Source organism: Triplophysa rosa, linkage group LG19, assembly GCF_024868665.1.
Source record: "Triplophysa rosa linkage group LG19, Trosa_1v2, whole genome shotgun sequence".
Taxonomy (NCBI): domain Eukaryota; kingdom Metazoa; phylum Chordata; class Actinopteri; order Cypriniformes; family Nemacheilidae; genus Triplophysa; species Triplophysa rosa.
In genome coordinates this window covers 10,415-35,892 of record NC_079908.1, presented here as the reverse complement: position 1 = coordinate 35,892, position 25,478 = coordinate 10,415, and the positions used below count along the sequence as shown (strand labels likewise).

The following is a 25,478-nucleotide window of genomic DNA, read 5'->3' as shown; positions in this document are numbered from 1 at the left end:
CTTAAGGTCTTTGCACATACAGTCCGAAATTTTCGTATGCGTTTTTTCATATTTGGCTCTCGTTTGTACGGTGTCTCTGAATTGTTAAAAAAGGCCACTCAAAATGCTTGACGCATGCGGAAAACGCAGAAGATCGAACCCGGTCCGAATTTTTTTATGACGGACGAAAATATCGGAGGCAGTGTGTAAATGTGATTGACACAACATGAGGTCGTATTTATTTTTTAACGTGCGGAAATTTCGGACGCAAATTACGGACTCAATGTGCAATGGGCTTTAGTCTATGTCTATGTGTGTTAGTACGTGTGCATATTGTGTATGGAGTGTTTTGTATGTGGGTGTGTCTGTTTTCTGTGTTTTCACCTTTTCTTGTTTTTGCAGGTACAACTTTAATTGTTTTGCTTATAGTCAATATGTCTCATGTACAGCTGCTTTGTAACAATGAAAATTGTAAAAAGCGCTATATAAATAAAGTTGAGTTGAGTGTAAAATGCATATCAGAATTGAAGGCCGCATCGCTCCACGTTATCGACAGGGCAGAAGAATTATCCCAACCACTAAAGATAGATTTACAGATAACCTGCCCGACCTGTGCCAACGACTTAGTGCACCCTTAAACACACGTGATCATGAAGAAGTCACTAGTACTATGAACACCATACTCTTAAATAGATGGCACCTATCAAATTAAAACGGGTTAGAGAGAAAAACCTAGCGCTCCCAAAACGGGAGTTTTGTGCTTCCTTTTAAAACATTAATATCACAACGATTATGCTCAATTAACTGTGGGAAGCATACATCGTTATCACGATTAAATTACGATAAACGGTGCAGCCCTACATCATAATAACTCAAACCCAACAAAAGAGTGGCTTCAGAAGAATAATAAGATTGCTTGGAAATGGCCAAGTAAGAGGCAAGACCTGTATCCATTAGAAAAACTTTGTAGAATAACATGTACACAGGGTTACAAATGACAAATCGAGATGCGACAAATCAAGTCAATAGACTGCATGGTCCAGGTGTATTAAAAGCAATACGAGTTTTAGTTTATTTAATAATTAATAACTGTTAAAACTAAGATTAGCTCAAATAAATAAATGCTGTAGAAGTATCATTCTCACGTTCATTCTTAGTTCATGTTAACTAATCTAGTAACCAATGTTAACTAATGAACCTTATTGAAGAGTGTTACCAAAATCTTACAGCCACGGTATTTACAGCTCCTGATGAGCTCTTCTGTTTGGCCATTGCATTCATGCGCTCAACAGACATGTCTGGTTAGCTACATTGCTCAACGCTGCAAAAACTCAATAGAAATATATGAAAAAAAGCGTTGTCAATAGTAGATGAGATAATACAGCAAAGACAGATAGTCCAGTGATTAATAGATAATGTACGGTTGTGGCTACATGTCAATTCTTCAGTTGATGAAAGATGTTTCCAAAATCTTTAAAGCGATAGTTCACCCCAGAATTAAAATTTGCTGTTTTTTTACTCACCCCCAGGCCAACCGAGCTGCTGCTGATGTCAACAAAATGGAAAAACAAAACCGGCAAGCTTTTAATTTTAGTTCCACGGAAATAGAAACTTTAATAAGTTCGGTAGAAAAGGCAGAGCCGATACTATTTGGTAAGTTTTCACCTTCGCTCATTCACGGAGACAAATACAGGGAGTGGGCAAGAGTTGCAGGAAATATGTCTGTAGTGTCCGGCATTAACCGTACAGCTGAGGCTGTGATGAAAACGTTTACCACCCTTGCAAGCGAATAAAAAAAGAAAGAGATGAAGAAAACGAGAGGGGGAAACACAAATGTTGTTGTCATTGAGAAAGTGCACTATGAAGGTCAAGTAAAAACAGGTTGTTATGTGACTTTTTGATTTAAGGTAGTGCATTAGGCATGAGTCACTTGCACTATAACCGGTAATGCTCTGTGACGCTTTGTTGGCCTCTGTAATGCTGGTTGCAGTTCCTGTGCTAACTGTAATATCATGTTCTGTCGTTACATACAGTATGTGTTTTGTCATCAACACATCTTCAGGGTCCTCCTCCAAGAGTCTTTCTTCCATTAAACATCTACGTTCTTCATTTTCAATTATTAATAAATGTAATGCCGTCGTTGGACAGCGCAATTCTGAGCAGTTTTTCTGTCAGTTTTTAAATAATTTTCACGTTAGGACAGCTGTGGGGTGGTCCTAAAGTTAAGACCGTTCACAGGATTATTTGAAGTGAAGACGCTTCTGTAATACCCCTTTCCTTACATAACATGATGCACTTAGGAAGTGCTGTTCTGTAATAGCTTTTGTCCTAAATGAGGTCCTAACTGAAATGACCATGGTTATCCAACAGGTAGGATAAGATTTTCAAGTTACAATCCTTCTGTAAAACGCCCCGATCTCTAAGAGTTCTAAAAGCACATTTCCAACACAAGCGTGATCCCGTGGCTCCTGGTGACATATTGACATCTTTTGAAGAGAATCGATCGTTCAGTGCAGTAAACTGAACATCATTTATAAAATTATGAGCAGTCATCTACAGCTTCTGCAAAACATCCTGATCGTAAACCAGCTTCTGGTGTGTTTAGCGCCACCTATACAACTGGAGTGTTGAGCGACTTCCTGACGCAAATGACGTGTCTTAAGATCTGCACATGCGTCCTCCCTCTACGTTGTAAACAAACCGGTGTCCGTTCACTGTTGAGATGGTGCATATGTCATTTATGCGACAGAAAGTGCGATCAGGACGTTTGGCAGAAGCTGTAGATCAGAGGTGCCCAATCCTGCTCCTGGAGATCTACTGTCCAGCAGAGTTCAGTTCCAACTCTAATCTAACACACCTGAACAACTAATCAAGATATTCAGGATTACTAGACAAATTAAAGACAGGTGTTTTTAAACAGGGTTGGAGCCGAACTGTGCAGGATGGTAGATCTCTCCAGGTGCAGGACTGGGCACCCCTGCTGTAGATTAACGCTCATAATGTTATACATGACCTTCAGTTTATTGCAAATAAAAATCGATTCGCTTCCCAAGACATCAATATGTCACCAGGACCTGCGGGGATCCTGCTTGCGTTGGATATATGTGCTTTTGGAACTCTAAAACTAGCACAACTGGGAATAAATAGGTAAGAGTGTGTCACCGAGATGCTGCAGCCGTGGTGTGGCGGCACGTCACGGCAAAATGAACAGGTGGGAACACTGAGGTGACAAAAACCCCCATACAACAGTTATGAAAGCTGAATTGTAAACATTGCATGTGCTCCCTCACAGTCTTGTTTCCATCTGTGTGAAATTCAATACATTGGCGTCTATTCTGCATACCTTTTAGGAGGTGCGTCACGCTGACTTTCTTTATTGCTTTCATTGTGTTTGTGGTGAGCAGCAGAATCTTTCTTCGGACTGTGCTCTGCCTTCACTGGTGGACCTCCACTGGAGCCGTCAGCCTTCTAAATGTCACATACACAGAAACATTTACGACCGTTTTAAACTCCATGTTTTAATTAGCAGTAACAGAGAAATATATACAAGTTGGACCTAAGAATCGAATTTGGATTGGCCAATATTTGAGATCTCTTGGGCCAAAACATAATACCTTGAGTACACTCTGTGGGCCAAACATCATTTTCTGTGATGACTCCTGTGGTTCATCATTCAGATTTCTGTAATTTTCAACATAAGTATATTTATTGACATTGCAAATACAAATGTGACCCTGGATCACAAAACCAGTCTCAAGTAGCACGGGAACATTTTTAGTAAAAGACAAAAATACATTTACTTATACTTTTATGCCCAAAATCATTAGGATATTAAGTAAAGATCATGTTCCATGAAGATATTTTGTAAATTTCCTTCCTTAAATATATCAAAACTTTATTTTTGTGAGTGGATGGTCTGCCACAGTGCCCCTGATTAACAACTTCAAAGGCTATTTTCTCAATATTTTGATTTTTTTGCGCTCTCAGATTCCAGAGTTTTAAACGGTTGTATCTCAGCCAGATATTGTCCTATTCTAACAACTCACATATCTATAGAAAGTTTATTTATTCAGCTTTCAGATTATGTAAAAATCTCAATTTCAAAAAATTGACCCATAAGACTGGTTTTGTTGTCCAGGGTCACAAATGACATGAGAAGCCAGAAAAAATGGAAGCATTTATCAAATTTCATCAAAACATGTGGCATACTTCTTCTTTGAATGTGAGTCACGCTGAATGTCTTGACTGGTTTCATTGCGTTTCTCAGATTCTGTTTTCTTCTTTCCAGAACGAGTAGACTGCTGCTTCTGACTCTGCTCAAGCTTCACTGCTGAAAGGTTCTTCTGGGCTTCAGCGTCCGGACGATCTGTTTCTCTTTGACTGCCTGTGCTGCTCTTTTTGCTTGCATTCTGATCGACTGGAGTTTGTGCTCCTGTGGATGTACTCGTCTGGCCTTTTTTCTTACGTCCAACTCTCTCAGTTGGCTGATCTGGTGGTGGAGACGCTTTGGCAGTGCAGGTGCTGATCAGCTCTTGAGTCGATCCAGGCGCTACACAACTCTCCTCAGACTGACCTTTAGCAGCATCTGAAGATAAAGAGGTGACGTTCCCAGTGCTTTCGTTCTCCGGTTCGCTCAAATGAGAGGAGGATTCAGCTGATTTCTGCATGTCATGTGCAGTGCAGCTGGAGTCATCACTGTCAGACAACTGATCTTCATCCATTTTCTTCTCTTTACCAGTCAGAGATATATCAGAGGTCAGAGAAGAAGGGCCCACTGTAATACCTGCTTTTTTCTTCTTTTTCTTTCTTTTCTGTAGAAGCAGAATGAAAAAAAGGCATTATAAATCATCAACAACAGAATTTAATGATAAGAATAAGAAATAACCGTTTCATTGTTAAAATAGATTTTCATGTCCAACACCTTTTTTTGGGGGGTAAGGTTGGTATCTTCATTTGGACGTTTTGGAGATATACTGGCATTCTGGTCATCCAGCGTTTCTGACTCCAGTCCGACATCACTCATTTCTGCATCCATGCCACATGGAATGTTTGCGGATGATTGAGACTCGACTTGTGGCTTGGCTGATCAACAAAAAAACTTCAATAATTAAAATGCTAAATATTTAGCGATTACAGTTTTAAGCTCCAAAAGGAACATAGCACATTTTCCAGACTGTAATTCATGTTATATTGGGTTGTATCATCTAAAATATGCTGCAACTTACATTCCAAAGTGACTAAAAGCTGCACATATAATAGAGTATGCACACTAGGCCTGGGCAATAAAACGATAACAATATGTATCGATGATACACCTTTATCAATACTGATATCATCTTTTTTAATATAACACTTCAAACTTAACATGTGTATATAGACATGAAGTTTAGTTGCATAACCCATGCGCAGTCACTGGATCACGAACAGCCTTTTATTTTCTTAGACACACTCTGTCAGTTTAAATCTAGACTAAAGACGCATCTTTTTAATCTTGCATACACTACTCTTCCATAATATAAATCCTCTGAGGGTTTAGGCTGCATTAGTTAGATCAACCGGAACCAAAAACACAACTGATGTACTTGTTGCATCAAAGAGTACAGAACAGTACTCTACTCTCAGCCAGTCTTGTCTCATTGTTCCAAGGTTACCACAGCGAGCAGGATGCAGTTCATGGCCTGACCTGATGGTAGAGCGGAGAATGGGAAGTGGGGACCTGACAAGAGCTGAGATGATAGAGCTGGATAAAGAAGGACGCGGTCACCTGACACGTCTTCACCACAAAATTTCAAATGCTATTAGATTATTATTGATAATCTTAAACTATAATTTACCTTTTATTAGTAGTTTATTTATTTTATTTAGCCTTGTTGTGCAAGTTCTCTGGAGCTTGTGCAGAGGCAGCAGCTTTTGCCAGAGGGGAACTGGAATCCCCTGGTTGGGCCTGGGTTCTCCTGAGGTTTTTTTTCTCGATTAGAGTTTTGGGTTCCTCGCCACCGTTTGCATACTGTTTTTGCACTATCTGCCTGACCGGGGGGGCTGCTTTAGAATCTTAAAGTTTTACTTAATTAATATTGCATATAGGAATTTATTATCTGTTATATTTGACCTGTGCTTCTCTCTCCTTTATCCTAAATGTGTGCTCTCACTGAGCGTGTGTGTGTGTGTGTGTGTGTGTGTGTGTGTGTGTGTGTGTGTGTGTGTGTGTGTGTGTGTGTGTGTGTGTGTGTGTGTGTGTGTGTGTGTGTGTGTGTGTGGTGTGTGTGTGTGTGTGTGTGTGTGTGTGTGTGTGGGTCTTGTGTGTGTGTGTGTGCGTGTGTTGTGTGTGTGTGTGTGCTTGTCGTGTGTGTGTGTGTGTGTGTGTGTGTGTGTGTGGGGCGTGCGTAGAGTGTGTCTGCGGTCCGTGTGTGTGTGCGTGTGTCTATGTGTGTGCGTGTGCATATGTGTGTGTGGTTGTGTGCGTGCTTGTCTGTGTGTGTGCTTGTCTGTGTGTGTGTGTGTGTGCTTGTCTGTGTGTGTGTGTGCGTGCTTGTCTGTGTGTGTGTGTGCGTGCTTGTCTGTGTGTGTGTGTGTGTGTGTGTGTGTGTGTGTGTGGGCGTGCGTAAGAGTGTGTCTGCGCGTCCGTGTGTGTGTGCGTTTGTGTGTGTCTATGTGTGTTAGTGCGTGTGCATATTGTGTGTGTGGGGTGTTTGAATCGATGTGTGTGTGTCTGTTTTCTGTGTTTTCACCTTTTTCTTGTTTTTGCAGGTACAACTTTAATTGTTTTGCTTATAGTCAATATGTCTCATGTACAGCTGCTTTGTAACAATGAACATTGTAAAAGCGCTATATAAATAAAGTTGACTTGACTTTTACACAGAGATCATTACTTGTGATACAGTGTTCATTCTATGACTGCGCGGGCGCGTCCATGCAGCGCGACACACAGCGTATATACAGTATCTCTGACATCACACACATTGCAGTTAAGTACTATTATTTGCATGCATTTTGAAGTTGTGCCTGTATAAACTTTTACAGACGTTTCTTCTGACATGTTAGCACTTTTGACGCACACAGATGCGTGTTCACAGACACAGCACACGTATAGAAGTTCTCTTTTGCGTCTTGTTAGCTATTTAGCTGTAAAATGCACACAAGATCATGTCAAAAAAACACAAGGTTCACATAAACACAGTGGCTAATGTTATAAGTGAAGTTAGCGCAGTGGATGTGTATCAGCATTAGCATAAGCTCTTAAAGTGACAGTAACCTAATAAACCTGATGCTGTCTCTGTTATAATAAGTCTATTTATTACCAAAACACTTCACAGTAATACAGTTAAAATGGGGAAAATGTGAATAATACAGTGTTAAAATTCAAACCTTATTTTCTACTGGTCTTAATAAAGGCTTTTAAATTATTTTATTATTTTAAATTAAATTATCATTTTCAATATACTTTATGTGAAGCTGTTTTTTTAATATTATTATAGTCTTATTTTTACTATTATTTGGATTTGGTGACGCTTTGTTAGAACTGTATATAATTAAAAATGTATTCATTAACTGATAAGATAAAGAGCAATAAATAATAAAATTACCAGCAATAAAAAGAATAACAATAGCTGTAACAAACACCTTCATTCAGAAAAGAAAGGAACAGTAACTACATAAGTAAATCAAATGTAAAAAAGCAGTTAAAAGGGCATTACTCAATTTAAGAATGATAAAACAAAGTTATTGCAGACTACACGGCGCACACGTCATGCAGCTTCTCACGTTCATTCTCAGATGAAAGGAGTGACGACGAGAGTGTTGCGCTTCTTCTCAAACGTCATAGACGCGATTCTTATCTCACGTCATCAGGCACGGCAAAGTTAGCGATAATCGACACGACTGATTGCTTAGTTTGCAAAGCAGATGCACAAATCACACCCCATACGTTTATGATTAATAGATGGGAAACACGTGTGTCCCTTCGCGATCGCATTCAGGGCAGGGTTGGTATAGAAATCATAATTAAGGACCCCTTTAAAGCTAATGTCTAAATGTCAAAGTAAATGTCTTTTTTATTCATTACAACACGTCTTTCTTATTTAATCATTCTTTAACAGTAATAAACAAGAAGGAAAATGAACAGACAACAGAAATCAGAGAAATGTGCTGCATGAAGACTGGAGGTCCTACCTGGTGCCGTCTCACTTGACTCTGATGACAGCTTAAAGCCGCACTCACTGCAGAATTTTGGAGCCTTTTCCAAAGGGACGTGATTGCATTGAAGACACTTCATTCTGAGGTGACGTCTGCAAAGACCATCAGTATGAGTTACTCAATATTTTACCCATTTACTCACTACATAATGATCACACACAGGTGGTCACATGATTTCTGAGAATTCCATTTTGCTTTCAGTTTCCATTTGCTTGAATGGGGCTCGAGATTTTAAAGGAAAAGATCATCTCAAAATCAAAATTGTGTTTTGTTTTACTCACCCACATGACGTTCAAAATGGTTTAAGACCTACCGGTGTCTTAGGAACACAAATAAAGATATTTAGGACTTATAGACATCATGGATAGGGGATTGTCTCCCTGGTCGATTATCGATGTCGATATTAAGCATTTTTATGATTATCGACATCATTTTCAAAGCCGATTTGCCGAAAAATTAATATATTTGTGAAATGCGCTATTTGGCTCTAATGCTGTTATAACGCCACTCTCTGGCCTAGAGCAATGCCGCCCACCGCCCATCTGATTGGCTGAAAGTCACGAGTCCAGCCAATCAACGCGGAAGGCTGAAGACACTGAAAGGATTGCACTCTCGCACTGAAAGCATTTGCTAGCTCGAGCTGCTTCAGTGATTTGCACATTATTTTAAGTCATGCCAATTCACAAATACAAACCATTTTAAAGCATCAAGTACTCGCGCGCTGTCAAAAGACGATCTTCAGTCAGAGCACTCAGGCAATGCACGCACACGGCACACGGCTCAAGTGTCAGTGTATTTTAAAGTGTATTTTCGAAACTTATTACGCATAAATGTTCAGACACACACTTTATAATGCCTGTCTTGGTGAGTATACACGTAAGCACAGTCGGTTAATTGTCTTCAGTGAGTAAATGTGAACAGCATCTGTAATAATAAGTGTTATTCCTTTGTCTTAACGCGCCGCTCTAGGGATGTAACGACACTTCATATTACGATATTTCGCGATGCAAAAATGTTACGATGCGCATCGAAGAGAGATGGGGATATTTTACGATGTATTTAATTCTATTCGTTCAGCGGTCAAGACGCTACCTACTCTGCGCCAGCGCATCACGTGTGCTTATCTCACATTATGCGCTTAGAGAGAGAAGCACAAGACACAATCTGTGTCTCCAAGTGGTTTACAAAGCGTCAATAGTTTCCTTCACAATCGCTGTTAAAACACAGCAAACTTGAAGCGTGACTGCAGGCGAGTCACCCTAAAACTCATTACAAAGGAGTAGGGCTGTCAGGATTATTAAATAATCGTCTCATCGCGACTGTTTGACCTCATCGCGATGGTTTCAGATCATCGCAATTATCGCACATCTCTATAGAAGACACTAGGGGGAGCTGTAGTGCATCTGCATATTGCATATTTTAGTGTATATATTGTTACTAAAGCATGGAAATACTGGTCAAATGTACCACCACAACACAATCACTTAAAAAAAACCTAAAACATATACAAATTACCTGCAGTACAATTTAATATTATTTAAGCAAATCTCATTGTGAAAACCAGTCTACCAAAATTTCATTAACAAGTAAATTTTTATTGTAGTCTTGCAAGTGAGAAAAAAACAGACTAGAAGCTTTTCTATGACTGATAGTATTTTAATGGTGGCTTCAATTCACTCCTGATCAATTTACTTCATTTACAAGTATTTGGTGGTTGTATTATTGACAGGTAAATGCCTAAACCTTAAATATATGATGACCCAATTTTTTCCGATGTATTTCCAAGAAAAAAACATAGTCTTTTTTTTTTTATTATTTTGTTTTTTTTATTGCTGAATCAAAAATGAATGAGAATTAAATGTCAAAGCTCTAAAACAGACTATTAATCGTCATAATCGCCAAAGCCCTAAAACAGACAATTAATCGCCACAATCGCAATGAGTTATTAGACAATTAATCGTCAATCAAATTTTATAATCGTGACAGCCCTACAAAGGAGCACAAACGTGTTTAAATGCCAATGTTCATTTATCCGCTAACGTGAGCTGCTGCATAACGTGATATGCACTAGGGCTGCACGATTAATCGATTAATTTCGATCGTGATAACGATAAGTGGGACACATGGTTAATTAATTGAAATTGTCGCGATATTACTGTGTAAGGACCAAGCACAAATCAAACAGTCTAAAATCAGCAAACTGTTTGTTATTCTCATTGGCGGAGTAACGGATGATAGACTGCGTCACAACTGACGTGACAGCGTTTAGTTTGCGAGCGCGCTCTCTCATATTTGTAGAAGCTGGCTTCGCGGGATTTACAGATACGTTAGACAGCTTGAATGAACATAATGGCGGAGCAACAAAAGAAAGGTGCAGAAGGACGTTCGTTAGTTCCCAAAAAGGCGTCATACTCCGCTGTTTGGAACTATTTCGGGTTCGACGAATGTGATGTTGATCAGGTACGAGTCTTGTGCAAACTGTGCTCCTGTGCCGTCAAAACGTCCCAAGGTAACACAACAAACCTCGTTAACCACCTTAAAAGCCACCACAGAGTACAATATCAAGAATTTCAAAGGCTGAAGTCAAAAAGAGGAACAGTTTTATTTTTACCAGAGTTAAAAAATCTCTGTTAGAAGCCTCAATATTATGTTCTGACATCTCTGTTTATAGCCTAATGTTTTATGGCTGTAAAATGCAATAAAAAAAGTTCTTAACTAAAAGAATAATCGTTATTATTAATCGAGATTAATTTTTTGAGCAAAATAATCGTGATTAACATTTTTTCTGCTATCGTGCAGCCCTAATATGCACCATAAAGTAAGCCAAAAGAAACCAGGCCAAAATTGCAGATTACAATTAATTTTCGATTAATTGCACAGCCCTAATTCATCCATCATAAAAGTAATCCAGTGGGTTAATAAAGACCTTCTGAAGCGAAACTTGAAAGTGACCGGATATTTTTTATATATCTCTGATTTGGTTCGTCAGATAGACCTAGGATGACTTAAGGATGAGTAAATCATGGAATAATTTGTATTTTTTTGGTAAACTACTACACCATCATCATGTAATGCATTCTTCACTGTCATTCGAACTGGAAAATAATTTTGGAAAACACATATTTCCGGCTCTACATGAGGAGATGTTTGGAGTCAAGCTGCTGTCATACACATGACCTGAATATCAATGTATCCCTTGTTCTGAACTTCTGATACATGTCATTTCTTTTTGATTGACCTTGCTTTCCCATGTATATTTTGTGATTTTCGAAACTTTCACAACAGAAAATAAAGTGCAGCTAAAAATACATTATTAAAAACAAATATAAACAGTGCTTGAAGTGGGCCGGTATGCATCTTTAGCCTGTACTTTGCCACCCAGAGTCAATGTATGGGTGATTAATGCGTTTCTGACAACTGGGATTTCGGATATTCCCACCTCAAACTCAGAAATAAGTGTCTGGAACGGCACTGGGACTTCTGAACTCGGGTCAGATCGATCAACCCCCACCTCAGGGAGACGCGCGTTTTTATTTTAAAGGGATAGTTCACCAAAAAATTTAAATTCTGTCATCATTTACTAAGATAATTGGAAGAATGCTTATAACCAAACAGTTCTTGGAGCCTATTGACTACCATAATAGGTTAAAATAATTTATATTTTTTTAGTTCTCTTGAACGCAGAAGAAGATATTTTGAAGAATGTAGGACAGCAAACAGTTTTTTTCCTACCATGTTGGTCAATGGGTCCAAGAACAGTTTGGTTACAAGCATACATTTAAATATCTTTCTCTGTATTCAACCAAGCAAAGAAATGTATACAGGTTTAGAACAACTAGAGAGTGACTAATGTTTGGGTGAACTACACCTTTAAGTCACGTGCAAGATGCTTCCAGTGAGATTAGCGCAGATACCTTATGTTGTTTTAAGTGAAAAAAGTTTTATAAATTCATTAATTTCCACGCACGCACACACAACATTATCAAATCAGTTGTTTGGCAAATGGTTCCTTTAGTACAGGGGTATTCAATTAAAGTTCCAAGAGGTCCAGTCTTTATATTTTCTTCCAAACGGAGGTCCGGACAATATGTTTTTTTAAATAACAATAATCAATTTAGCCCACTTGGATATATATAAAAGGTATGATCTTTTATCAGGCCATTTATTTTATATTTTGATATTCACAGTATGTATGTATTGTAGGCTCTGTGGCTTTAGGGGAATGCCCTCTTAATAGAAGTCTGATCATTAATATTTGTAAATAAAAAAGCTATAAACAACAAATTTTATGTAAGAATTAAATTGCTCTCATCATAAACAGAAAACAAAGTTACTTACTAAATTATCCTTTCCATGCCTTTCATACCAGAACTACTTCTATCTTTAAATTCCCAATTAGAACAAAATGTGATCCTGCTTGTGAAAACCCAGCGAGTCTTTTTACTGTTTTCTACATAAAATCATCCTACAGAATATTCTGTGAAAATATAACAATATCTTCAATATTGACTGAATAATGCCATTTCAAAGATTAAATTTTTAATTAATACTTGAAATTAATCTTTGATGCTTGTTATTTAATAATTAATTAGTTTGAGACTTTAGCCTGGGTTTTCACAGGGACACAAATGTTTACATGCTGATCAATAATGCTAATGATAAATGTAGGCTAGATAAAAACGTTCATATAATATCTCAAATCTGGTTGAAAGGTTGTAGACATATAGCAAACAGTAAACAGACAGAAACAAATACTTTAATATTGTTGCATTTTGTTTACTGTTGTGTTTCCATTTATCTGCTCTGCGTGTCTGCACTTGTGTTGTTAAAATAATCACGTGTCTGCTGCTCTTCATGCGGCGCGTCTTTGGCGGGAGAAAAGCAGCGCACGCGGAGCGGAAAGGGTTCAAATGAAGCATGTTTATATCTAAGAGATATCACAGGCTATAGCGACAAAAGATCAATTACACAAATGTTCCTAAGAGTACGCTTGATGTGATTCTCCGTTGTGTAGACGCGCGGCTCTATTTAAACAACTGAAAGAGTCAAAATTTTAAATGTCTCGCGGTCCGGATGAAACGAAGCAAAGGTCCGGATCCGGCCCGCGGTCCGCCAGTTGACGATGACTGCTTTAGTAAATAAATACGGTGTGGTGTACCAGCATTATCTCCAAATACTGTTTTTTCGTTGTAGAAATGTGGTTATAATTACAATATGTCAACGGTGCACAAAAGTGTACCGGAAGTTTCCCCCCACTTCAAGCACTGAAATATAAAAAAATTAATAAAGCACATTTAACAAAATAGAAATGAGCGAATAAACGCAGACAATCCACTACTGTTCATCTACACGCTGCCAATAGAGGCCGCTGTCGCGCAATTTATTGTCAACAAAATGAAACTTAACTGCGTCCCACGTCTTTTCGTTGATAATTATTAATTTATAGACATGACCAATTTAATCATTGAGGGCTGACAGACGTATGTGTATACATATAAATATATAAAAATATTTCTTTATGACATACCATGTCTTTTAACATAATGTATTATTAAGCCAGGCCACATGACGTGTCTGAATTGCGAACCTGTATCTCACAAGTCACAACCATCTTCCAATTTATTAACATACAAAACGCGTCTTGCATTTATCGATAGCTTAACGATCGCGATCTGTGCATAATAACCTAGTATTATTATATCAGTAAATTTGCAGACAGCCCAAAACAAACACGATAACACAATAACAAGCAAGCTAACCATTATTTAGCTCAGACAAGTTTACTTAAAGGAAGACATAGACTGTGAGTGTCATTTTATCTGTAGAGATGATTTGATGTATGATATTAATGCCCAATTTAGCAGAACTCGCAGTCGGACCTATTTCTCCAGTGACATGCTAAAGCTAAACAAACACGGAACACAACAGCAAGTGGACGGTCAGCTTTGTGTCTTACCTACAGTAGAGCAGGTGTGTGTGTTGTCACAACTGAACATACATGTCAAGGCATGTCATCGTGTATTTGACACTCAGCTGCTCTGATCCGATCACGCTTGTATCCTCCACAAAACTGAAGCGACCGAGACCGAGGCGGAAGAGCAATAGGGCTCGCGCATTTCTCTCAACTTTCGTTTCGTTTCGTGAAAAGTGGGCGTGAGTTCAGGGTGCGTCTGAAAAGTAATAGGGCTACTCTAGATAAACTACTTGCATGAGATGGAGCTGATAAATTAATAAACTGACTGCTAAATGTGTCAATTTCTTGCTTATAAGAAGTCCATATAAGGCTTATAAGGCTCCATGATTTTATTCACCTGTAAACCCCATGGCACAAAAAGACTAAAAGGCTGTAGCACTTTCCAAAACATGCACTTTTCCCTCTGCATGTGGATCTTCAGCTGATCTTTGATCCACATTTGATCTAATACTCGATGCTTTTCAAAATGTTGTAGATTTAAGGAGTAAATGCGAATTGCTAAAATAACTTTATTATATTATATTATAACTTTACAATATTTTGAGATAAAGGTCTTTTGTTAATGATTTTCAGTTCTGTTCAAGTAAATTAAAGCAACAATTTTTGCAAAAAACAAAACAAAACAGAAGAATATGTAGATGTATGGTGTTTGGGGTCAGAAGCACCCCTGCTGTTGGAGCTAAAGGCACACTAAATGAACATGATAATAAACAGCTGGCTGATGTGTCCATTTGTTGACATGACATGGTTAGATTCGAATGGTAAATATCATAGGCCCATATTAAGTTGGGTGTCCACCTAAGAGATAATCACCATATTTTTAATGAAACCATTATATTTAAAATATGATGTTAATCATATCATATAATATCATAAAATGTTATTTATTGTTTCTACTATAAATCTACATTGAATTATTATGAGATCTCCAATGCTTTCAAATCTTTACTTTTTTAAATAATTGTTTTTTGTGTAAATTGTAAATTTGTAATTTCTTTTTTATACATTGTGATATTAATATATATATTAATGACAGTATGTTCATTAAACAACAATGTCTTTATCGAAATAAACAAAAAACAATACAAACTTTGCAAAAGTGATAATACAGTTTCAGCAACAAATAGAAATCAAAATGACATAAAAGCCCGCCTTCACATGTCAATGTAATATAAGGTAATGTATTTAAACTGTTTGTAAATGGCACTTTACAGACCATGACATGGAGAGACTAGACTTTGCTAACAACTATTGTTTTACATCAGAAATAAAGTCCAAAATCAACATTGTTGTAGTGTCTATTATTACTGTATATCAGATAATCACATTACATAGACGCACACTCTCCTAGGTGAACATACTTCTTTATTACTCCCCACATACACATTTCTCTTTCTTCCCTCTAGCTCCCCATAATGGTCACCATCCAACATCCCTCCTTTTCTTTCAATATATGCTTATTCACCAAAATGAACCACATCTCAAAACTCTCAACAGAAAACCGAGCAATATATGGGTATGTATACTTTCTAATCCAGCATACTGGCACTTTGATTACTTATTTTTAGGGATGTAACGATTCACCGTGAGCCGGTTGAAAATCGGTTATAATGAGCGACGATTCAAATCGGTTGAGGCTTGAACTGAATCGCAATACATTCTTTGAACAGCAGGGGCCGCTATTTTCACTGCAAACCTAAACGTGGATGCTGATATTTCTTAAATGCAAAAAAATCCAAGAAAAGCACAGACAGTATTAGTTTGTTTATATTAAAGAGACTTTTTCTATTTTTAATTTGTTATAAAATTGCAGTTTAGTTTTGTTATTTGAAATAAAACATTATTTTATCATACAAAGAAACGTGAAGCATTTAAGAAATAATGCAAGGGACGTTGTTCATTTCTAATGTGTTTCAACTCATTTTTTCAAAATAAATCGTGAGTAAATCGTGAATAAATCGCATCGTGAGATCAGAATCGTGAATCGCATCGCATCGTGAGCTGAGTGAATCGTTACATCCCTACTTATTTTAGTTAACATGAACATCACTTAATAAACATCTTTGCCCAACAGATAATATAGTTGTAACGTCTTAAATCAACTTTTTTAAATCAATTTTTTTGTTTCCTTCCATCTTAAATGTTCTTGAAAGAAAAGTCCAGTACAACAAAACAAAATCTATTTCCTTGATGGTGTCGTGGCAAAATCGATCGCCCAATGTAGAAAGAAATCACGAAGACCAAGGAACCAGGTTTCAAAAGTTTCATTCTTTATTTGCTCGAGCAAGCAAGGTGAGACACACAGGCCCGGTTTCACAGATACGGTTTATCTTAAGACAGGACTATGCCTTAGTTGAATTAAGATATTTATGCTGTTTTTATAAAAATGCTTTTGAATACATTACTGGTCTATATCTTGAGACAAAACAATGGTACTAACATATTTTAAGATATTTCTGGGCAAGTTATATTCAGGTAAAACAGGTCAAACATTCATTTTAGTCTGGGACTAGCCTTAAGCCTTGTCTGTGTAACCGGGCCACAGAGTTCATCTATTGATGTCCTAAGAATACATATCTGACTCCATCTTTTATACAGTAACCTCAAGTTGTTTTTCACAGTGTTAACCAATCATGCTTCGCCTGACATTACCTTCTACCAATCAGGTTTCACATGATATCACCTTTTAATTAACTCATCCTCCTTATGAGTTGCTACCATTATATCTTACTCAGGTCGTGACCTGCTACAGTTATATGTTAGGCTTACTCCATTAGGATCTAATCGTGGCGAAACCCTTTTGAAGTTCTTAAAAGAAAGGTGTATATCGCCCAGGGGGACGCCCAGGGGAAGTCACTGCAGGAAGGGACCATCCGCTGCATCACGTCGTAAGATTCCAGCAGTAATTCGGCGTAGAGTTGGAAGTCTCGAAGTCGATCAGTGTGAAGGCTCCGAAGAACAAAAGGTGAATGAATGCAGCACTCTGTCTCCCTTTTATAGCCGGATATCCGGGGGCGGAGTCCGGCATGAAAATTTAATTCGGCAATTTCATTGGCCTTTTCTAAACTAGTCAGAAGTTGATAGGTTCTCAAGAGCGAACCCCATCTGTCGGCTCGACACAACGTCGAGAGACCGACAGAAAGGGAACTTCACTTTCCCGCTTGTTTCTCTATTCTCGATCAGCCGCTAGATTCGGTCGCAGGTTTTAAAGTGTTATTTCTTATCATCTCTTCATTTAATTTCACATTTATTAGCACTTTTCTTGCAGTCGTTCATCGTTGCAGGAACCACCATGCTTCCCCCAACACTCAGTTAAAATCTGATTTTCTGCACATATAATTATTATCCGTAACTCAAAATAAATTACACGTTAGCCTAAGATCTTCACTTTAACACCGTGAGGTCCGTTTAGCTGATTTAAAGGTCCAGTGTGTAATTTTTGGGAGGATCTATTGACAGAAATGCAATATAATATACATGTGAACTATGTGTTCAGAGGTGTGTGAAGAGCTTACACAATGAAGCGTTATGTTTTTATTACCTTAGAATGAGCGATTTCTATCGACATACACCGCTGGTCCCCTTGCATGGAATTCGCCATGTTCTGTCAGCCGTTCGTAGTGTTTGGAACGGGAGGGGTGGAGTGAGCCGTTGGTTGCAATTTGCAACCTTGCCGTTAGATTTCACTGACTGGACCTTTAAACGGCATAATGTCTTATTTTGTCATTACATAAAAAAGTCATAACATAAAAAAGATTGGTAAAGTAAGTTTGGTTTTACAAAATAATTTACAGCACACTACATCTAAACGATCTTAAAGGGGTCATATGGCGGAAGTACTTTGTACATGTTTTTCTGTGTCTTTGGTGTGTTATAAGTTGCTCATGCATGTATTAGACACGTAAAATTGCAGAAATGAAAGTGTGAGAACAAAAGATGCATTCTATCTAAAAGCGAATGCTCAACCAGACCTGCCTGAAACACCTCGTGTAACCACACCCCGGCGAATCTACGTAACTTCGTAACATGATTTGACTAAGACCGCCCAAATCTACACGTAGTTAAGGTGGGCGTAATTGTAAATCTCATTGTATCGTCTGTCAGTACAATTGCTTTGGAACCTGATGTTCCGAATATGGTAAGAGGCGTTACATTTCCGTGAAATGCTTGCAGTATTCCACCAATCACTACGCACTGGTGAACTGGCCAATCATAGCACACCTCGCTTTTCAGAGCCATGAGCTTTGTAAAAAATCAGCACGTTTCAGAGAGGCAAAGAGGAGATACTGCGTTTTTGAACCTTAAAATCGTGTATACACATTGCATTCCATCTAAAACATATGATAATATTAGTTTTAGCCCTGTCATATGACCCCTTTAAACACAGAAAAAGTGGGGTTTTCATCTGATTTCATCTGATGGGTTTTTCATCTGAAGTATTCACAGAAGAGACGGGTTTTAAGTAGTTTTTTGAATGTTGTGAGAGGTTGACCGGACTGAGTTAGGAAGAGTGTTCCACCAGGAAGGAGTTGTGAATGAGAATGAGCGGGAAAGTGATTTACTGCCCTTATGGGAAGGCATTACAAGACGCCGCTGGTTTGCTGAACGCAGGGTTCTTGATGGGGTGTAGGAGCGTAGGAGGGTGTGAAAGTATGTCGGTGCAGATCCAGTGATAGTCCTGTAGGCAAGCATTAGTGACTTGAATCTGATACGGGCTTCAACCGGTAGCCAGTGGAGTGAGATGAAAATGGGGTGTCACATGAGCCCTTTTGGGCTGTTGGAAGACGAGGCGTGCTGCTGCGTTCTGAACCAGCTGGAGTGGTTTGATAGTCTTTGCAGGAAGACCAGCAAGGAGAGCATTGCAGTAGTCCAACCTTGAGATTACCAGGGCCTGGACAAGGAGTTGTGCCGCATGCTCAGTGAGATAGGGTCTAAAAGTGAGATGCCGTGCCCATTCATTCAACTTTTGTTCTTCGGAACCTGCTAAGCTTAAATGCTGAGCGCATTATCTCCTGATTAAGCTACTGGATTCTACGACGCAGTATAGCGGATTCGTTGTGTGTGCGCTTTCCCCCGGGCGTTTCGGTAGCGAGTAGTGGTGACCCCGAATCGCCGACGATTCGATGCTTCGATCAGAGGAGCCTGATTCGACCACCAAATCTCACAGTCGAATCTTCGCAGAGGTGTTATGCAATGGGTATCATGTAATTTTGGTTAGTGGCGTAGCAGACGGGCATGCACTGCGCTATTTATGTAAAGAAATGGGGCATTTTTAGGGTTGGGTACCGAAACCCCCGGCGCATATTAGCGGGGACGGAGAAAGAGTGCGCAGGAAAAAAGGTTAAAGGGACATTTTGACTGTTTAAATGGTAAGATGCTTTATTGCATTCCTCCTTTACATGCGGTAAATAAAGTAACTTTATTGGTAGTTCATTGGTAATGAACGTGCTTTCCCGTTTGTAAAAAATAATTAATTATTATCAAGTAGTTTTAAAAATAGTTTTGAGGCGAAAGCTGGTCTAGTATTGTATGTCACAGCATTGTTACGTGATGTTTAAGGAAAATTCATTTTAGTATTTGTGGCATGTGTTTTCAAAATTATGTTCCCATGCATTTCAGACATTTTGCCTAAAAACATTTATTTTGCACATTGTGACTTGATTCCTGCTTATTTCGTTTATTTATTATAGAGGTATATTCTGTTCTAAACAAATTCTGTAAATTAATGTTTGATTGTTTTTTGGTGCATCAATGTTGCGCTGTACCCTAAACCACCTGGTGTCGTCCACACATGCATGGGGGCGTGCGCACACACAAACACACACACACACGTCTGATTCAACTATCAGTCGACTATAGGCAAGATGTGACAATTCTGATTCGACGGGGACACCCCATAGTAGCGAGCGGAAGGTGTGTATTAGTGCAAATTTCCTAAAAGAGCTAAATTTCTTACAGCGTGCACTTGTCGCCAGGCATGTCTCAACCTCCAGGGTTACCAAACAACTGGCTACCCCATGACGGAGCTCCAGCGGTTCCTGACGGAGCAGAAGGAGGGGTTTCCCCCTCCAGGGGCAGGACGGGGCCTGCACCGAAAGTAGAGAAACCTTGAGCGTTCACCCCTCTCTAATGCTGTGTTTGTGCAGAAGGTATGTAATTCCAAACATCAGCTGCAGGGCTCCAGAGTTTCCTCCAGATCTGAGGTTAGCCCACTGTGGCATGAGCAATAGAATTAGTGGTGGAGGAGAAAGACAGACACACCCAGCAAAGTGCTGATTACAGAGAAATCCTGGGGGGGGGTCAAGAAGGCTTCTCCTAGCCTTACAGGAATTTTTCCAAACAGTTTGGACGAGAAAAAAGATACCCCTCATTGGGTTGGATTACGTCACCTGTTGGATTACGTCACTTCCTGTTTGCTGAGAGCGCGTGGTTTGAGCCGGAGCTCTTTCAAACTTATTCTAAATACATCGTTTATTCTTGTTATATCTTAAGACTTGTGTTTTAAAATGTTATTCACTGAGGGTAAAACTTATCCTTAAGTATATCCCATACCAAAATCGTCCTTAAACGCACTGATAATTTATTTTTATCGGATCACTCGCTATTAGCCTCAGGCTGTTAGCATTCCCAGCCTGCCTGCTTACTGCTTAACACACTGTTCTCTTTATTACATCACTAATGGCTAATGTTTCAGATGTGTTTGTACCTCTGTGTGCAGATGAGGAAACGTTCTCACTTCAATCGGAACTGGAGGCTGTGGAGAAGCAGATCCAGGATTTACTAGAGAAGCAGACACGGCTGCGAGAACGTAAAACGGCGCTGGAAACATCCAGAGCTGACCAGGCCCGGATTAAGAATTCAGGGACCCCTGGGCACAAGTGTCTTGTAGACCCCCCCCCATACGCACGGGCGCACAAATAAAGTTTTGAAATAGCCTACAGGGCACTACGTGTAGGAAACACCTCTATCTTATACAGGATTACATTGCCAAGTTACAAACTGATCACAAGCTGAAGGAAAATATCAACACCTGTACACATTCTCCATCATACAAGATTTACACCACAACAACGCTTTTCTGGACCAGCAGCAACAATATCAAGACATTTCCCTGCATAATGTAACTCACTGGCATTTGCACCTCTACCTATTAACTCAGTTCTATCAGATTCTTCCATAATTCACACACAAACACGCCGGATTCACAAAACTGTTCTTAAGAGAAAATATAAGAACTTTATTAAAATAAATTACAGGACGTTCTTAAGAATATTCTTAAGTGTAATTCTCAAATATTTTCTTATAAACATTTTAATTTGTCTAAGAATAAAAGGGCAGACTTTGTCATTGATTATACTATAAGAGTAATTTGTCCTTTGGTTAAACTTTATTTGTGTACCAAGCACCTCGCGACTCACGTTCTTGTGTAAGCGTGTAATGTGTTAAACGGCATTAACGAATATTATAGGTATACTTACACGAGTCTATGTAAGTAAACACTTTGCAAAGTATGTAAAAGCACTCTGGATTTGCTAATAACGAAGGCTAAAAATCGGTTAAGTAAGGCCTAATCAACATAATATAAAATTTCATTATTGGCGAAGACACACCACCAAATATATGTAAAAAAAACTTCTTACCTTTTGAGATTTTAAAGACAACCGTGAGGGTATTCTAATTTAGCCTATAGATTATAGTTACAACAATAAAGCCTTTTTCATTTACATATTTTCAGTTTCTATTGTTAGTTCTGATTTAACGCGACATCTAACAAATCACCATAAAAAGCGGCGATTTTGGCTATATTCTTTCACACAGCCTCTGTCTAGGTAACCATATGCATATTTTCAGACGAAATGCGTTCATGTTTATATTCAAACAGTCGATAACAGTGACAGGTTGTTGGAAATGCTGTTTTGTACTCGTCTCATCCAGGAGTCAGCTGTCGCATGTGCTGCTTCTTCCTGCCGCTCACAGAGATCCCTGCGCGTGGACAGAGAGACCTTGCGCTCGCGGGACAGCACAGGCGACATTTCCCCACTGAATGAAAGCTTTATCGGAAATTTTGCTTTGTGCTTCTCCTGAACAAAAGCTGCTAAAGGGCTTAAAGTTATTAAATCAAGAGACAGACTTGCGTACGTTAGAAACACTGTTTTGTGTGCGCACTTGCGTGTGTGCGGGCCAGAGAGGCGCACGGCAGAATGAATATAGCGAAAACATGGTTATGTAAGATTTTCTCCCCCTTTCTTGGGCCCCAAGCGCGCATGGGCCCCTGGGCCGGTGCCCATAATGCCCATTGGATAATCCGGCCATGGAGCTGACGCTCGCAAATCTGCGGTAAATTTTCATCGCGATTTTAATACTCCTTCCACTTCTACTCCGCGTGTTTCTCTGCACAGAGCCCAGGCTTCGAGAACACGGTCATCCCAAATGAACTTCACTCCTGCACCNTCGAATCTACCTTTCATATCTAAAGTTCTGGAAAAAGTAGTTTCAACTCAATTATGCTCCTTCCTCCAAAGGAATGACATCAATAAAGAATTCCAGTCTGGATTTAGAGCATGTCACAGTACAGAGACTGCTTTGATCATAGTTACAAATGATCTGCTATTGGAGTCTGACCGAGGTTGTATCTCGTTATTGGTGCTGCTAGACCTTAGTGCTGCATTCGACACCATTGACCACAGCACACTCCTACATAGACTCTAAAATTACGTCGGCATTAAGGGAATACCCTTGAAATGGTTTAAATCTTATTTATCCGACCGTTTTCAATTTGTAGCAATAAACAATGAGGTGTCACGCAAATCACAAGTCCAGTACAGTGTACCACAGGGCTCAGTCTGCTCTTCGCATTATACATGCTACCTCTAGGACAGGCATCGTCAACTGCCGGACCGCGGGCCGGATCCAGACCTTTGCTTCGTTTCATCCGGACCACGAGACATTTAAAATTTTGACTCTTTCAGTTGTTTAAATTGAGCCGCGCGTCTACACAACGGAGAATCACATCACGCGTACTCTCAGGGACATTTATGTAATTGATCTTTTATCGCTATATCCTGTGATATCTTTTAGCTATAAACGCGCTTCATTTGAACCCTTTCCGCTCCGCGTGCGCTGCTTTTCTTCCGCCAAAGACGCGCCGCATGAAGAGCAGCAGACACGTGCTTATTTTAACAACACTAGTGCAGACACACAGAGCAGATAAATGGAGATACAACAGTAAACAAAATGCGGCAATATTAAAGTAATTGTTTCTGTCTGTTTAATGTTTGCTATATGTATCCAACCTTTCAACCAGATTTGAGATATTTTATGAATGTTTTTATCTAGCCTACATTTATCATTAGCATTATTGATCAGCATGTAAACATTTGTGTCCCTGTGAAAACCCAGGCTAAAGTCTCATAAACGAATTAATTATTAAATAACAAGCATCAAAGATTAATTTCAAGCATTAACTAAAATTTCAATCTTTGAAATGGCATTATTCAGTCAATATTGAAGATATTGTTGTTATATTTTCACAGAATATTCTGTAGAATGATTTTATGTAGAAAACAGTAAAAAGACTCGCTGTGTTTTCACTAACAGGATCACATTTTGTTCTAATTTGGAATTTAAAGATAGAAGTAGTTCTGGTATGAAAGGCATGAAAGGCTAATTTAGTAAGTAATGTTTTCTGTTTAAGATGAGAGCAATTTAATTATTACATTAAATTTGTTGTTTGTAGCTTTTTTATTTACAAATATTAATGATCAGACTTCTATTAAGAGGGCATTCCCCTAAAGTCACAGAGCCTACAATACATACATACTGTGGATATCAAAATATAAAATAAATGGCGTGATAAAAGATCATAACTTATATATATATATATATATATATATCCAAGTGGGCTAAATTGATTAAATATTTATTTTTTGTTATTTAAAAAAACATATTGTCCGGACCTCTGGATCTCTTGGAACTTTAACTGAATACCCTTGCTCTAGGAGATATAATAAAGTGACACAGAGTTAGCTTTCACTTTTATGCTGATGATACTCAACTTTATATTTCCTCGAAGCCTCATGAAACACAACAGTTCCATTGAATAATGGAATGCATAGGTGATATAAAAACCTGGATGAGTAACAACTTTTTATTACTGAACTCGGACAAAACAGAACTGTTACTTATTGGACTGAAAACCGCGATACGTAACAACCAAGAATACTGCTTAACTATTGATGGATGTTCCATAAAACCCTCGTGATCAGCTAAGAATCTTGCAGTTTTATTCAATAGTAATCTGTCATTTGAGAGCCACGTCGCCAACACCTGTAAAATTGCGTTTTTCCATTTTAAGAATATATCTAAACTACGTCATATGCTGTCAATGTCAGATGCAGAGAAGTTAATTCATGCATTCATGACATCAAGACTAGATTACTGTAATGCACTGTTAGGTGGTTGCCCTGCAGGCTTATTACAAAAACTCCAACTGGTCCAAAACGCGGCAGCTCGAGTTCTTACACGTACAAAAAAGTATGAACATATTAGCCCGGTTCTGTCAACCTTGCACTGGTTACCTATAAAGCATCGCGTTAACTTTAAAATCTTGCTTATTACCTATAAAGCCTTACATGGTTTAGCTCCTCAGTACTTGAATGAACTCCTTTTGTATTACAGTCCTTCACGTGCATTACGCTCTCAGGCGTCCTGTCAGTTGGTAATACCTAGAATTTCAAAATCAAGTGCAGGTGGTAGATCCTTTTCCTATCTAGCGCCTAAACTTTGGAATAGTCTTCCCTGCACTGTCCGGGAGGCAGACACACTCTGTCAGTTTAAATCTAGACTAAAGACGCATCTTTTTAATCTTGCATACACTACTCTTCCATAATATAAATCTTCAGAGGGTTTAGGCTGCATTAGTTAGATCAACCGGAACCAAAAACACAACTGATGTACTTGTTGCATCAAAGAGTACAGAACAGTACTCTACTCTCAGCCAGTCTTGTCTCATTGTTCCAAGGTTACCACAGCGAGCAGGATGCAGTTCATGGCCTGACCTGATGGTAGAGCGGAGAATGGGAAGTGGGGACCTGACAAGAGCTGAGATGATAGAGCTGGATAAAGAAGGACGCGGTCTCTTGACATGTCTTCACCACAAAATTTCAAATGCTATTAGATTATTAATGATAATCTTAAACTATAATTTATTTTATTATTAAGTTTATTTATTTTATTTAGCCTTGTTGTGCAAGTTCTCTGGAGCTTGTGCAGAGGCAGCAGCTTTTGCCAGAGGGGAACTGGAATCCCCTGGTTGGGCCTGGGTTCTCCTGAG

General features: G+C 38.8%; 1 protein-coding gene across 1 annotated transcript in view; it reads right to left on the bottom strand.

Annotated features, from left to right (window-relative positions):
• Window positions 1-14,302, bottom strand: part of rnf213a (ring finger protein 213a) — a 79,338-nt gene extending 65,036 nt beyond the window's left edge. The window contains exons 1-6 of the mRNA XM_057361142.1: window positions 14,129-14,302; window positions 8,149-8,264; window positions 4,901-5,061; window positions 4,189-4,790; window positions 3,594-3,660; window positions 3,323-3,447 (exon numbers count right to left, since the gene is read on the bottom strand). Coding sequence (XP_057217125.1) covers window positions 3,323-3,447; window positions 3,594-3,660; window positions 4,189-4,790; window positions 4,901-5,061; window positions 8,149-8,251 — 1,058 coding nt within the window. The 5' untranslated portion in view covers window positions 8,252-8,264; window positions 14,129-14,302. The remainder of the gene's footprint in view (window positions 1-3,322; window positions 3,448-3,593; window positions 3,661-4,188; window positions 4,791-4,900; window positions 5,062-8,148; window positions 8,265-14,128) is intronic.
• Window positions 14,303-25,478: the final 11,176 nt, after the last annotated feature.